This window comes from Emydura macquarii, unplaced genomic scaffold (assembly GCF_026122565.2).
Source record: "Emydura macquarii macquarii isolate MOO-44397 ecotype Brisbane River unplaced genomic scaffold, CSIRO-AGI_Emac_v2 contig_1876, whole genome shotgun sequence".
Lineage (NCBI taxonomy): Eukaryota > Metazoa > Chordata > Testudines > Chelidae > Emydura > Emydura macquarii.
In genome coordinates this window covers 1,569,058-1,585,641 of record NW_027132013.1, presented here as the reverse complement: position 1 = coordinate 1,585,641, position 16,584 = coordinate 1,569,058, and the positions used below count along the sequence as shown (strand labels likewise).

General features: G+C 39.5%; 1 protein-coding gene across 1 annotated transcript; it reads left to right on the top strand.

Moving 5' to 3' along the window:
- Positions 1-2,711: 2,711 nt before the first annotated feature.
- HTATIP2 (HIV-1 Tat interactive protein 2) lies at positions 2,712-15,481 on the top strand. The gene is given in 6 exon segments (XM_067558090.1): positions 2,712-2,829; positions 2,832-2,905; positions 2,989-3,096; positions 6,303-6,440; positions 14,696-14,775; positions 14,849-15,481. Coding segments are annotated over 6 exon segments (747 nt in total). The 3' UTR covers positions 15,078-15,481.
- The last annotated feature ends 1,103 nt before the right edge of the window (positions 15,482-16,584 follow it).

The following is a 16,584-nucleotide window of genomic DNA, read 5'->3' as shown; positions in this document are numbered from 1 at the left end:
TTCCTGGAAGCCATTTACCACAACAGAACCAAGTATGCTGTCTACGTTGATGCTTTGTCACTAAAAGTTTGGTGAAAAAAGCTCTACGCCTCTCGTGGAGGTGGTTTTATTTTGTCGAGTTGTGTTGGTGTGGGTGTAGATTGCAGTGTGTACACCACCACTGTTTTGGTGCAAAAAATTGACTTTGGTCAACAAAAGTCTCTAAAGTAGACCAGGCCTAAAGTTCATGCATCAGGGTTTCAGCTGGCCACTGGCAGGGGTCAGGAAGAGATTCTCCCCTCAACCCAAGGTATTTTGGGAGAGGTTTTGTTGTTGTTGTTGTTGTTGTTGGGGTTTTTTTTAACTCTCTTCCTCAGGGGCGGCCACAGCTGGAGCTGGGGAAATTGGGTGGGGTTGGCCAGGGCTTTGAGGTAGCACTGAGCATTCTCTCTCTCAATGCTTGGCTGGCTGCTTCTTGCTCAGATGCTCAGTATCTAACTGACTGCCATATGTGGGGGCAGGAAGGAATCTTCCCCCAGAGTAGTTTGGCAGTGATCTTGGGAAAGAAGGGTTTGCTTTCCTCTGCAGCATATAGAATAGGTCACTTGCCAGAATTATCTGGATACATCTCACTTAATCATTTCCCTGCTATTGCAGGGCTTCAAGCACTGGTACAACTCAGTCCTTCCTATTTTTTGCCTGTGCCATATAATAGTCTAATCTTCTGTGGGCTGTAATAGTTTGGACTCATTTCAATTGTTGGGTTTAAGTGTTTGGGTGCTGGGTGGTGTTGGTGGCCTGTGATATACAGGAGGTCAGACTAGATCCAGTAGTCTCTTGTGATGGGGTATACAGACCACACACTAGACAGGAGCTGTTCTAAGCCCAGCTGGCTTCACCCCACCATATCTGCAAAACCTGCACTGCCTTGGGGAGGAACTTAAAAAGGAGAATAGAGTGGCTCAGTGGCAGGCAGACAGTGGAGGTGAGTTGATCTACACACTAAACTCCTGGGAAGGAGCCCCACAGGAGTTCTTGCTACTGAAGCCTGGCTGTAGTGGTGTGACCAAGCCTACAAAGAAGGGGCCTGTGACTCTCTGAAGATCAGAGACTTTATCATTATGTTCAGTTCTTTACTTTATCCTGTGGGAAGAGAGAAGGGCTCATAGGAAGTGATCCAGGGAGATGACCGCATAACACCTCAGCCTATTCCTCAGCAGGAAATCTAGTTGATGGAAGGCCCTGAAGATACAGGACACCAACCTAAGGGAGAAGTCCTGAATCTCTCACTTGATCCTGAAGACCTCCGTGTTCTTGGACTCTTTATATATACCCTGAAAGGGTATGGGGCATATGAAAGGGGTGGACTTGAAAACATGACCAGGTTGGAGGGCTGAGGCACTGAACAGACAGACCACCACAGGGCAGAGCAGAAGGGATAAAGGGGAGGGAGTCAACCTGCCGCACTTCTGCCTGACTATTAGGCAGCCCTGGCAGTGAGTGTTCCCCTTCACATCCTTTCTGGCCTTAAACTCTGAATGCCTCTAAATGAATGCCACTATTAACATTTTGTGCCTTGTTTTGTCCAGATTCAGCTTCCAAATGTTGGAACTTGTTATGGCTTTTTCTGCCAGATGAAACAGCTATCTACTATCCAAAATCTCTTCCCTGTTGTAGGTATTTGTAGTCAGGGATCAAGACACTTTTTAACCGTCTCTTGGATAGATTAAATGAGTTAGCTTCTTAAGTCTCTCACTGTTAGCCATGTTTTCCAGACTTTAAATCATTCTTGTAGGTCTTTTCTGAACTCTTTCCAATTACTCCACATCTTTTTAAAGTGTGAGCACCATAACAGGACACAGTATGCCATTAATGCTCTCGTTAATGCTGTATACAGAGGTCTTATCACCTCCCTGCTCCTATTTGATATTCCCCTACTTTTATATGAAAGGATTGTGTGTTAGCCCTCTGAGCTACAGCACCGCACTGGGAACTCGTGTTCAGCTCATTGTCTACCAGGACCCTTAATTCCTTTTCATTGTCACTGCACTCCAGGATACAGTCCCCCGTTTTGCTTTCCAACCTGCAAAATGGGGGTAATGATATTGACTTCCTCTGTAAAACTCTTTGAGATCTACTGATAAAAAGCAATATGTAAGAACTGGGTATCAGTATTGCTTGTTCTTTGTAACCAGAGATCACCAGCCTCTGAAGTATTATATATAGCTCCAATAGTGCTGCCAACCAGGATAACAGCTGCATGTACCCCTGCCCCTCCACCAAGACTTTGGTTCTCTGCAGTCAGAGGGCATTCAGGTTCTTTATTTTTCATAAGAAAGGCGCTATTTATAACTAGGGATAATTAGCTCTTTTATGTCAAACCTATTACCTTTCCCATTAGAGTTATTTTTTCAGGCTCCCTGTTACAACGACAGGTTTCCTAGTGTATTTCAGTGAGACATAACATTTCACTCTTCATTTAAAAAATAGCATTTATTCAAATTGTCACAGTCTGAGAACAGTCCTGAGAGACTGAAGACATGATTCAATGAAAAGTCCTTAAGACATTTAAAGTTTCTTTACTACTATTAAACAAAAACACAGGAAATTTGATGAAACAGAAAACTGAGCTCCTAAATATCAGTTTCTGCTGCTGTACCTAGACACACAAGGATGTTTAAAAAACCCATTGACTCTTTTAAAGAACTGTGATTTATTTTTTTCATATCAGAATGATTGTGCTTGAGAACATACAGAAGCTTCGTGAAGACTTCAAGAAGCAAAATAAATCTTGTTTTATTCTTGGTGCATCAGGAGCAACTGGCAAAGAGCTGTTAAAAGAAATTTTGAAAATCAGTTATTTTCTAATGTCACCATCATAGGACGTAGAAAATTGACTTTTGAAGAAGCAGCATATCAAAATGTGGTAAGTCATATGACTGGCATATTTGGTGTCAGTTTTAACACTGCTTTATTTGTTAATGTTTTCATGTTATTCTTTTGGTTTAGAATCAACAGGTAGTAGACTTTGAAAAACTGGATAAATATTCTGCAGTATTTCAAGATCATGATGTTGGATTCTGTTGTCTTGGTACCACAAGAGCAAAAGGAGGATTGGTAAGCAAAAAATACCCCAAAACCTGCAAGAAGTATTATATAAATCCCCCTGACTCATTCCCTTCTTTTCATCCATGCAGAAACAGTAGAATAGTTAACACTCCTCCAGCAAATTTAAGAAAATTTGGATTTAGATCTGATTCTATGTCAAAGCTTTACCATCTGGGCCCATGTTTTGTTTCACTCCTGTGACTGATATTTGTCTCGTAACATAGATTTTTGTACAAAAAGTTCTGTCAGGGGCAGGGCTAGAATTAAATGCATAAAAGAAATATACAATATGGAAAAGATAACATTACACGTCAAGTGGATACTGTCAGGTTAGCTGAGCCTAGATGCTGAGCTGAAATTTCAGCATGCCAAAATCATCTATTTGTAACTTTACCTCTGTAATATTTCATTTGTAATTTGTGATGTGGAAGTGTCCACAATATGCACAGCCTCTGCCAAAACTGGTGACTTAGAGAACAGGTTCTACACTTACACACACATTTCTTACATAACCCAAGAGGTTATATATTGCAGAAATGCCTTTTCCTCTTCTGTAGCTTAATACATAATTTAAATAGGTTACTGAATTGCAGGGGATATGTGCAATATGATCTTGGACCTGCTCTCCTTTAGGTTAATGGGAAAAACTCCTTTGACCTCAATGGTAGCAGGATAAGGCCCCCATGCTGGAACTGCCCTTCCCTTATTAAGTAGCATGGAGCAGTGCGCCTTGATTTTAAAAATCTGCAATGAGGTAGACTGTCATGTGATTTATGTGAGAATACTGGTGATTCACTGTTGTGATGAGTGTGCATTTTTCTAATTTATAGTGTTGTATGTCAGCTATTTCAGAACTAGAGGATGGTAGATACAATAAAGACAAAAATTCAAAATGGACATATATAGAATAGTCCAGACTTGCAAAATTCTACTTGCCTGTTTGTCTCAGGCAAGTAATATTTACTCTGGTGGATAAGTAACCATTAGCTTCTTCCTTAGTCATTGTGGTATGGTGAAGCAAGTAGATTTTATGGGTGGGCGAGGCTGAATTAGTCAATAGAAAGTACACTTGTAATGCCATCCCGCTCATCCTCTTCTGACTTCAAAGAAGAAATGTTCATGATCCAATATACAAACAAATGGGTCATCAGAATGTACCAGGCATGCCCAACAATACTTTCCAATTGTTGGACATATGTAGTAGGTCATTCAGCAGTTAGTTAACTGTGTTGCCGTTTGATATACTGTAACTAGAAATTTACTTTTTTGCTGTTGCAGTTTCATTCTGTCTTGCTGCAGACTCAACAAGAATACATTATGTAGCTATATGGGGGGGGGGGGGGGAAGGAGGCAAAAGAAAGGCATAGAAACTTTATTATTGCCATTTGACTTTAAATGAAAGCTTAGAAAGTAAAGAATTCAGTAGAAATCTTCATGGAGATCCTAAATCTATGGAGTTTTTTGTACCACAGATTTGATCATGTTTAAGTCTCTGAGAATTGATGGCCAGTTAAATGCAACATTAAAGACAACAGGATCTTTGGCTTTTGAGGTTTTACTCACAACTAAAATGCCACATGTTGGAGGTGAAGGAGGAAAGGAGAAAACCCAGCTTAGAAAAACGAATGTTTATAATCAGTTTGAGAGCTCAGTGGATTTGTGAAATCATTTGGGATTAACAGGCTATTGATTGCTAATAAAACAATATTTAGCTTTGTCCGGGGAACAGCAGTGGAAAAAGGTGTGGGCATCTTGTCAAACAGGACCCATTGAGGAGAGATGATGGGTTAAGTGTGGGGGTCTGAGTGGCAGCGTGGGTGCCAGTTCTTCAAGGAGAACTTGTCAGTTGTTAGTAAGGCTAGTGAAAGGAAGGACGCCAGCGTCTGATGGCTGGGGTAGTATTGATGCAAGTTAGCTGACTAATCAGATTGAAAAAGTCCCATGGTATTTGTGTCACTTTAATTTTCATCAAACAATTGGAGACGACAGCACTCTATTAAGGAGAAGTTGATCCAGAACTAAAGCTAAATAAATTAGGGTCTCAGTTTAATCAAATTATCCCTTTACTGGCCTTGGATTAACTGAGAGAGACAGCGTCGGTCTACGGACTTTTGATTGGCTGATTTTTTTTTAAGACGCTGATACAAAGAATGAGAGATTTAACACAGACAGCTACTACTCATAATACCCCAAACAAGCATTTAAAAAAAAAAACCAAAAAAAAAAACCCAAAACCTTGGAGTTAATATTAATCAGGAGCATTTGCAGTTTTATTGAAGGAAGCTTCCATTTTTTATTAGTTTTGTTTAATGAAATGGACTAAAAGTAAGGCAAAGATCTCCATTTAGTCTGAAGAGCTGAGGTTTTGTCACATTTGCAAAACAAGACACATAACTCTGAAAGCATACCCATAAAGCTAAGAACTATCCTAATGCTACTGTATAACTTTCTGAGGCTGTTTCTCTTTTCCCTTAGCTGGTGAATGACTTACAGAAGCTTTTGTTTATCTGCTTTTAAAATCTTCCACTTAAACAAAGATAAAATTTAGGAATTTTCTTAACCTTGGGTCAAATAACCTAAATATTGGCTACTTCTTGTTTCTATGTGCTTCTAAATTCTACATTGGGGACAGATAGACCCAACCTGTGCTTTCAGGAGTAGATCCTATGGTGTTATTTGAGTAGGAATTTAGGAAACTCCACACTTCTCAGGATGCACTCAAAATCTTTCAAGATTGGACTATTAATGAAGGAACCTGTGCTTCATTAAAGATTCTGCTCAACTGTAGCAATAAGACAACTAGCTTTTGACTTACTGACTTAAATAGGACTGGAAGGGACCTCCTGGGTCATCGAATCTAAACCGCTGCTATTCCAGGCAACCTCTTAACAATAAATGTATTAAGATCCATCTTAAAACTACTTAGGATATTTGCCCCCACTACACCTGTTGGGACGATGTTCCAGAAACTCATTCCTCTGATGGTTAGAAACCATTGACCCAACTTTAGCTTAGTTAAGTATGAAATGTTTTTCTCAGATGAAGTGCCATGGAATTTTTCTTCAGTCTTTGTTTAAAAAATGAGTGATTTGGAAGAAAATGGAGAGTCACTGAATTTTGTCCCACTTATAGTTTTGCTTCCCTCCCACCTCCCACTTTTTCTCTTCTATAACTTCTTCTGACCTGGTTCTAATCCAAACCATTTTTTATCCTAGGATGGACTTGCTCGTGTTGATCGAGATTATGTTTGCATGTCAGCAGAGTTGGCAAAAGCTGGTGGTTGTAAACACTTCCTGTTGTTGTCTGGTAGTGGATCTGATAAGCACAGCATTTTTTTTATTTTAAAAATCAAGGTTGGTCTAAATCTTATAAACTTCCACATGTAATTAGTGAACAATACTAATCTGGAGAAATGTCTGTATGGTTTAAGTATAAAAGGTTGAAATTTCCCAGTTAATTGTTTAAGCAGTTATCCAAATGTGGTTAGGTTAACTAGGAGTAAAACTAAGTAAAGAAAAACTGAAGCAGATTCTTAGACAGCTCCAGTGACTGAGAAATTTAAAACTAGACTGAAAAAATACTAGAAAATGTACTATAAGGGATAATCTTGCACTGGCAGATGGATGGACTAGATAAAGGGCCAGATTTTAAAGATATTTAGGTGCTTAAAGTTTCAAATAGGTGCTTCTAAAAATCCCAGTAGGGGTTGGATTCACAAAGATATCTAGGTACCTAACTCCTATTGAAATCAATGGGAATTAGGTGCCTAAAAACTTTGTGATTCCATCCTAGGTGTCTGACCTGTTAAGGTGCCTAAATACCTTTGAAAATCTGGCCCAAATTCTTTTCAGTTTCTAATTTCTATGATTCTTCACAACTCAGCTACATCGTTGCTATCTAGGATTCAGTTCTGTCCTCTTCTGTGGATAAAATTCCCACTGTCTTCAAGAAGCATTACACCTGTGTAACACAGGACAGAATTGATTCTGTGGGGCCATATTTTCAAGTGCTCAGCAGGCATAATTTGGATCAGATTTTTAAAATATCTCAGCTCCCGTTTATGCACCTAATAAGGTCCACACTTTCTAAAGTTCTCAGTGCCCACCAGCTCCCATTCTGACATTTATGGTCAGCTTTTCAAAAAGACAGTCTGGCCTTAGACAGTAGGTTCTGAGCTCTCTTGAAAATTTGGCCCTATCCATTTTTATCTCAAGTTCAATCTGCTGACTCATATAAAAAACTACACACTGCCCTTGTCATCACTGGGATTTTAAGTGAGTTAATTAATTCCAGTTAGCTAATTCAAGTTAAGAACTCAATTTTATATTTTGGTGAAGACAGGCCCTGAAATAAACACAGGAGATTAAATACTAGTCTTATTGACATCAATGGGAGAACTTTCGCTGACTTCAAAAGGGCCAGGATTTCAGAGAGAAGGGGGGAGAGAATCTTCATGCATCTTGTCTTCTTGGGTGTATCTCCAGAGCAGATCCTTGAATCAAAATGTATTTTCAGAGAATCATACATCTTACAGATGGACAGTCCCATTAGATTACTTATTCATCCTCCTCACCAATGCTGGGTTGTTCCCTAATATGTTTACTAGTGGTCTGAGCTGACTTTGCTTTGCAGAGGTCAATACTAATCACTTTGGAACTAATTCTTGAAGGTGAGTTACCCCCACTTACATTTTAGTACTTACAGCTACTTCTTTGAACTGAGTTGGAACTTAGTGGTGCAGTAGTGTAATGGTGCAAGTTACCTGAGGTCATCCAGCTATTCTTAAGTGACTGGTCACTGCAGCCAGTCTATGGGTGGCATTTCTTAGAGGTCGCCTCATTCAAGTGTTCCAGGATAGATACAGTTCTCTCAGATGTCCTCTCTCAGAAGAAATCATAAATCTGTTTTTCCTTCAAACTGTGCCTCAGTGATTTCGACCTCAAAACAATCTAAAGCCCTGTCTACACTGGGGATTTGTCCCAGTTTCAGCCATTGGTGTACAAATCCCTTGTGTAGGCAGGCCATGTTGCTATTTGCACCAGTGATGCTCACCTCTGCTTGAAACTGAGGTAAATTCCACTGGCACAACTAGGGTTTGACCCAGTGCTGGCCATCAGTGGCAGCAGGGGCGTGCACAGGAATTTAAATTCCAGGGCTTTTGGAGGGGTCCTCCCCACTGGGGCTCCTGAGGAGTGCTCGCCCTTCCTGCCGGGGTCTTAGAGGCCTGAGGATCTGTGTGCCTCCCTGCCATGCCCCTGTTTCCCCCCTTCCCTCCGTGCATGTCCCTGAATGGCTGTAACTGGGGCAAATCTCCAGTGCAGACAAAGTCTAAAGACTTAAAAGTTTTAATCAAAAGCAATAGAGAAAATCATATTAAAGTGATAGAAATGGTCTAGAGATCATACCTGGTCTTATACTCAGTAAGAGTTAAGCCAGGTAGGCATGATTACTATGAGCAACATCTTACATTCATGAAAAATGCATCCTCTAGTGTTAATGTCCCCTTACCCTCTGCCTCTCTTCCTGAGCAACCTGTCAGCAAGAAGCCTCTCTCCTTCAGATAAACTATCCAGCCCTGTTGTAATTTTCAGTTTCTTTGAGGTTTTTTTTCTTATTACATCAATTTCAGGAACCAGAACCGAGGCAGTTTCCAGGCTACCTAACAAGTGACTGGCTTTGCTGCCTGATCAGCTGGAAGGATCAGCTGACAGGCTCTTAAGCCCAGTAGCAGCAACAATTCAGTGGCTGCTCAAAGCATCTGCCCACGGCTGTGGCAATTCATGATTGTTCCCAAATGTGCCTGACTTCAGGTAACCCGGCTGTGATCCTTGCTTCCGATTCCTGGCCACTGACTCCTGCTCTGACCACTGGGCCTGACTGCCCACATTCTGGTCATATGCACCTCCTCAAAGTAGTGTACTAAGTATTTCTGCCACTGGGTATTACTGTCTGTCTCATGTCCATTGAATGTCTTTTCCCCCTGAAGTCACTCAATTTGTTTTTCCCATGTTGTTTTTAAAAATTAGTCTGCCTAAAGGTATATACAGATAATGACTGATGATTATCAGAAGAAATCCTTCTGATTTCTATCCCTGAATGAATGTGCTAACCTTGAAAACAGGTTATTGTCTGTCTTACGGCTGAGGCTACAGAGACTGGGCTCATAGAATTTTCATAATTCTTTCTACACATTAAATCGATCCTATGTAAAATATGAATGATTAACATATTAATTCCAATCTATCACACTTCTTCTTCCAAAAGTTATAGAAATCCTACTCTCCCTTCACACAAGTGTTAACAAAAAAGGAGAGAATTTTGTTTTGTGTTTTTTACAACAACCATGGTTCATACATTTATGGTACAAGAGTCAGGAAACCTGGGTGTTATTGCCAGCTCTGCCATTGACTCTCTGAATTACATTGGCATGTCACTTAATCTCTCTGTTCTCCAGTCTGTAAAATGGGCATAGTTATAGTTGCTCATCTTCGTGAGGTACTTGGAGATCTCCGAATGAAAAACTCTAAGTAACTGGGATCTTCAGAGACTGAAAACTGTCGATAGGTCCCTCCCCAAACTTTCCCACAGAGGAGCTCATGCATAAGAATATAGGAACTGCCATATCTGATCAAACAAGTAATTCATTTAATACATTATCCTGTCTCTAGCCCAGGCCAATACTAGATGCTTCAGAGGAAGATGCAAGAAATCCCTAAATAGACAATTATGGAGTAACTTGCTCAATGGAGAAATTCTTACTAACTTATGTCTGTTAGTGGTTGGCTTATACCCTGAGGCATGAGGGCGTTTAAATTTTTTATACACTTTTATCCTATATACTGCAGTTGTGGATATTTTAATTTTTCATAGAAATGTCTAATTCTTTCTTGAATCTTACTAAATTCTTAGTTTTCAACTGTATCTTGCAGCAATGAGCACTACAGGTTAATTACCTGATTGCGATTTGATTAAATTTATTTTGTGCAACAGAATAGATTCCAAACAATATTTATATATATATATATATATATATATATATATATATATACTTGCTGTTTTAAAAGGGCCAATTTCACAAAGGTGAAAGCAATTATGAACCAAATCAGCTGAGAGAGATTTAAACAGGAAAATGTGAATGATAATTGGGAACGGTATAAGAATATTTTACTAGATGCCCAAAAAAACCACAACCCAAAAAGTCTACAGTGGTTTAAAAAACAAATAAACAAAAAAACAGCCTAGCTTAAAGGGAAAATGAAAGAAGCTACAATATGTTTTGGAAGGATTAAACTCATAGACTCTAAGGTCAGAAGGGACCGATATGATCTATATGTTTTGGAAGGATTAGATTTTTATTGGTAAACATTGATAAACGTCAGCTTTACAGTACACACACACACAGAGGCAAACCAACGAAAAAATATTTCCATCAATAATAGAAAATTACAGTTAAACAAAGTAAAAAATATGCTGCTTGAGAATTTATTAGAGTTTGATTTAAGGCTAAAATTTTGACATATGATGTTCACAGTTTCTATTTTAATGGTTGTAAAGCTTTAACTTTTTTGAATCTGTCTACTGTTCTTTAATTATCTGACCCCACATAATTTCCTGCAACTGTGAAAATTTAAATAAATAAAAATAGGGGAAGAAATGCTTAAAACCCATAATTTTGCACAGTTGTGAAAATTTAAATAGATAAAACATTTTAAAAACTTAAAAATAAATCTTGATATTATCCACAAAATTAAAAAAACAAAAACAAAACCAAATTCTGCCAAGTCTATATATATTTATATAGAAACAAATAGAAAAAAAAGGGAAAATGATAGGAATTATTATAAATTAGAAGTTAGGAATTGTAGAAAATTCATAAAGGAAATAAAAAGACACGAGGAGAAATCTATGACCAGCAGAGTTAAGGACAAGAAGGACTCTTCTAAAAAGTATACTAGGGATAATCATCCATGCATCTGATGAAGTGGGTTTCTGCCCATGAAAGCTTATGCCCAAATAAATTTGTTAGTCTTTAAGGTGCCACAGGACTCTTGCTATTAGGAATAAAGGAAATCTTACCCGGGGCCCCCACATTGGTGGGAGAAGGGTACACTTTACCGGGGTCCAGGCTGCAATCCTCATTACCATGAGGAAAAACATTTTCATGGTTCATGAGACTGTATGTATGGGATGAGGGATTGTGGTATGTGTGTGGAAGGGGGCCCGTGTTACAAGTTTGTACTGGGCCCGAAAAAATTGTGCTTAGGCCCTGATCTTACCAATGGTATCTGTCCATTACTCGGTGGAAATGGCAGAATTGTGTAATAATTCAGAAAAGGCAGAAGTGTTGAATACATATTTTTATTCTGTGTTTGAGAAAAAGAAAGGTTATTTATTCATATTATATGATGATGATCAACTATTTTCTATTCCAACAGTAACTCAGGAGAATGTTAAACAGCAGCTACTGAAGTTAGTGCCAGGTATTTTAAAATCAGCATGTCCAGATAACTTGCATCCAAGAACTTAAAAAAGCTGGCTGAGGAGCTTTCTTTAACATGAATGTTAATTTTGGGTATGTCTTGGAACACTAGACAAGTTCCAGAGAACTAGAAAAAAGCTAATGTTATGCTAATATTTAAACACGTGACAAAGTGCTGAGATCTGACAGGTGGGGGGGGTTACCATGCTGATCACTGTAGCCTCAATTAGTCCTGTCAGTAACAGCTGATTGGATAATTAGCTAATCAGAAGGTGATGCTGGGGAGGTATAAGCAACTAATTAGCCCTAAGATAAAGAACCTGATAAAAAGACAGGAAGCAAGGGTTATGGGGGATGATAGGGCAAGTGAGAGAGAGACTGACCAACCGACCGACCAACCAACCAATCAATCAATCTCTTTTCCTCCTAGGGCCCTAGCAAAGAAGGGCTGAAAGAGGTAGAGGTTAAAATGGTGATGTTGCACTGTACTGGTGATAGTGGACTGGTTTAGAATAAAATACAACCTGCACACAAGGCGAAAGTGGGTCTGAGCAGTTCCTGGGGCATCAGAGGATGGGGACGGAGCATCTCTCCCATCACAACAGGTTAAACAAGATGATCTGGATAACTATAGGCCTGCAACCTGCCATCAATCCCAGGCAAATTAATGGAATGGCTGTTACAGAACTTGATTGATGAAGAATTAAAGGAGAATAATATAATTAATGTGAATCAACCTAGCTTTATGAAAATAGTCATCAAACTAACTTGATATGTTTTTTGATGAGATTATAAATGTGGTTGATAACGTTAATAGTTTTAACATATTATAGTTTGGTTTTGTACGGCATTTGATGTAGTACCACACATTTTTATTAAGAAACTAGAAGGATACAAAATCAAAATGGTCTTAAAATGTAATTGTAAATTGGGAATTATCATTGCGAGGGTGTGTTTCTAGTGGGGTCCCCTAGGGATTGGTTCTTGGCCCTATGTTATTTATCATTTTTATCAAAGACCTGGAAGAAAACATAAAAATTATTACTGATAAAGTTTGCAGATAACATAAAGATTGAGGGAGTAGTCGCTGATATAGAGCTACCTGCACTGCTTGGTAAACTTGGGTGCAAGCTGATAATATGCGTTTCAGTATAGTCAATTGTAAAGTCATACATATAGGAACAAAGAATGGCCATATTTACAGGATGGGGGATTCTATGCTGGGAAGCAGTGACTCTGAAAAGACTTGGGGACCATCATAGGGGACTGTCCCCAGCCTGTGCCTCCCCCCAGCTGCACTGGGGCAAAACCACTGCGACCATTGCCTTCCCCGCTGTCCCAGATTCTGCAGTCAGTCCCTGACCCAGGGTGCTTTGGGAGCACTATGCCTCTGGGACTGCCTCTGGCACTGTTTGCAAGCACTTACTCATGCTGATTCTCTGCCATGCACCCAGCTCTCTCCCGCTGCAGCCGGCCATGGGAGTTGGCTGTTATCTGTGCCAGAATCCCTCAGAGCGCTGGGGCCACCAGGCGGGGAGCAGGTGCTTTGCTGCTCCCAGAGCTGCTCAGCCCCAGCTCCAGTGTATGGGATGTTCCTCTGGTCCTGTGCAGCAAGCCACTGCCCTGCAGCCCCTCAGCACCCAGCACTAGCCCCCACAAAGGCTGGGTGAAAGCCAGGCTCTGAGTGCCTTTGATGAGAGGGTCTCGGGACCCCTCCCCCAAGATCCCCCGCCCGCTGCACACACCTCTTGGGGAAGGAGACCGAGCAAGGCCTGGGGCGAAGTGAGGGTGGAGGATGGGTGGGGACTCCGGGGAGGGGTAGAGCTGGGGCGGGGCCACAGTCTGGAGCACCGGTACTCCAGCCTTCCCAAAGGCAGAAGTCACATGCCACCCATGGGGACCGTGATGGATAATCAGCTGAACATGCAATCCCAGTGTGATGCTGTAGCGAAAAATGCTAATGCAAACTTTGGCTGTATAAAGAGGAATATTGAGTAGGAGTAGACAGGTTATATTATCTCTGTATTTGATACTGGTGTGACTGCTACTGGAATGCTGTGTTCAGTTCTGGCATAAAGAATTCAAGAAGGATGTTGAGAAACTAGAGAGTGTTCAGAGGATAGCCCCAAGAATGATTAAAGGATTGGAAAACATGCCTTCTGGGGATAGACTCAGGGAGCTCGATCTTTTTAACTTAACTTAACTTAAGGTTAAGGGATGACTTGATCACATAGCAGCTGAAGCTGAGCAGGTTCAGACTATAAATACAGTGTACATTTTTAACAGAGATGTTAATTAGCAAGTGGAACAACTTACCAAGGGCTGTGGCGGATTCTCCACCACTGGAATTTTTTTTAAACAAGATCAGATGTTTTTCTAAAAAATAATCTGTAGTTCAAACAGGAATTAATTCAAGGAAGTTGCATGGCCTGTGTCTAGACTAGATGATCTCAAACTAACTGACCCCAATATATTTTGTGTCTCCTCACATGAAAATCTTTCCATGCCTCTAATCATTTTAATTGATTCTGAACTCCTATTTCAAAATAGAGCTAATTAGCACTAATGACTTTTAATTTGTATAGCTGTACTTCTGTAAAACGTCAGGCGTATTTTAAAGTTTCAGCATTGAGAGCTATCTATTTTTATAGCACCATAGTATCTCATATATTGTTGTCATTTGCATTGCAGTAGTTTTGAGATGCCCCAGTCAGGTCAGAACCTCATTGTCTAGGCACAGTAGAAACACAATAAAAGACAGTCCCTGCCCCAAATAGTTTACAATCTCATTTTTAAATGAGACGATGGAGGTGGTGGTGGGGTGAAGCAAACTGCACAGGGGGAAAGGAAGGAGTGGGTAACAGTAATATATTTTGCTATAGACTAACTGCATGTGAAATGTGTGTGTACAATTTGTTTGGTTGGGTTTTTTTGTAATTGTTAGGAGACAAAAAAGCAGATCAGTAGTAGTAATCTAAGGAGTACAACCCAAAGTCCTAGAAGACTTTTGCTCTCAAGGTTGAAGATTCTTTTGTCAGGACTGTAATGACAATACTTTAAGCACGTTAGAATGATGAGCTGTAACTTTATGGTCCTTGTTTAAACATGTCATGGATTTTGGTTTTATAGGGTGAAGCAGAAGCTAAAATTGAAGAACTTAATTTTGATTGCTGCACTATATTTAAACCTGCATAAGTGATAAATTAAGTGTGAGTGGAAACTGTGCTTGCTGTCTATTTATCACCTCCTCTTAATCTCTCTCTCTCTTTCTTTTTTTTAAAGATTGATTTTATGTGACAGAGAAGAGTCACGTCCATTAGAATGGTGTGCTAGAAAAATTCTGGGTTGCCTCTCTCATGTGATGTCTATTACTGCACTTTCTGTGCCCGTGTCAACATTAGCAAGAGCTATGGTGAACAAAGCAGTAATCCCGAGTGACAAGAAAGTGGAGCTGTTAGAGAACAAGGATATCCACATGATTGGAAACCAAGATGAAGCAAAGATCAGCTAAATGGTGTGATGTTGTTAGATATTGTGCACTTTTGCCCCTCTCAAACAGCACCACCAGTTCTTATTTCAGGATCTGGAAAAAAAGCTTGCAATGCAGTAAAGTTTTGCTAAATGTTTGTAGTTTCTTCCTCCTGCCCCAGGATTATGAAATTGTAATCCATTACATTGTAAATCTTTCTGTACCATGCAAATCCTTTTATAAGGATTATGAGATTGTAACAATGATGGGAGTCGTTTTTTTTCAAGATGTATTGAATGAAAATGATACACTTTTGCTGCAGAACTTTTTAATGATTTTCTTCCAATATATTATATGCATCGATCCCAATGAACAGGTGCTTTACATTTACGAAGTAGTATTTTAATATACATAATAAGAAAAAGAGGTTTCAGTTACAAGACTGTGTGACACATTGTTATTCTCAGAACTGAACATTAGCAAAGGGTGTGCAATGGAGCAAAGACTATGCAATCAGTGACCCTTTGCCCCTTCACTGGGAGAGAATTTCAGCATAACACAAAGAAGCTGCTGTTACTAGTTTTGCTGCTGTCGGACAGGGGACCGTTTAGAGAATGGTTGCTGTTGAATTTGTGCCTGTGATTATTTGTTGACCAAGTGTAGAAGGAAAAATAATTTATCTAATGATTTTAAGTCATTTCCATTTATTGCAATGGATTGCAACCAAGCCTTGCTGCATAAAGTGGAACCATTTGGCTTGTCAAGGGTTCTTGTGTAGATTAATTAACAAACAAAAAAAAATGTGTGCAAAGGGTTCATACTGTTTCCTATTCTTAGGGGTTCATTATTATACATTATATAGAAGAAACTCTATAGAAAAAATCCTTGTTAGTAAGAATGGTTGATTTTGATAAACAATGTTTGAAGAATCGCTATTAATTTGATATACCTCAACATTTTTATACTCAGAGATGGGCCCAAAGAGAACCTCTAAATCAACCCCCTGCAAATTTCACTGCGGTTGTGGTTTTTTATTTTTAAATTAAAATTCCCAGATTCAAACCTGTGGTTTTGGTATTGGGTCAGATCTAAAATTTAAGAGGCCAGTTTTCTGGTTCTGATTTTGATGTCACCAAAATCCTTTGACTTCTTCACACATGATTTTTAGCCCAAGATAGTAGAAATTTAGAGTGACTTCTGTGATTCTGGAGCTGAGTAATTTGATCCAAAAGCCTACTCAGAATCTAATCTGGATCCAAAGCTGCTTTTATTTTTAATCTCATCTATCCATGTGTAAACTGTTCTCATTGCTACTGTATTTGAGACCCTTCTTTGCTTAAAATAGGGATAGGAAGGAGAAGAAGAAGAAAGATACAGTTTTCTAGGGGATGCCAAAATTCCCTGCACCAGATTTTGATCTCAGTTACACTCCTTTAAATCTAGAATAATGCCACTTAGAGCAGTAGAGTTACCCTGAATTTACAGTGCTGCAACTGAAATCAGTATCTTGACTCTGTCCCAACATGCTAACAATTAGAATTTGGGCCAA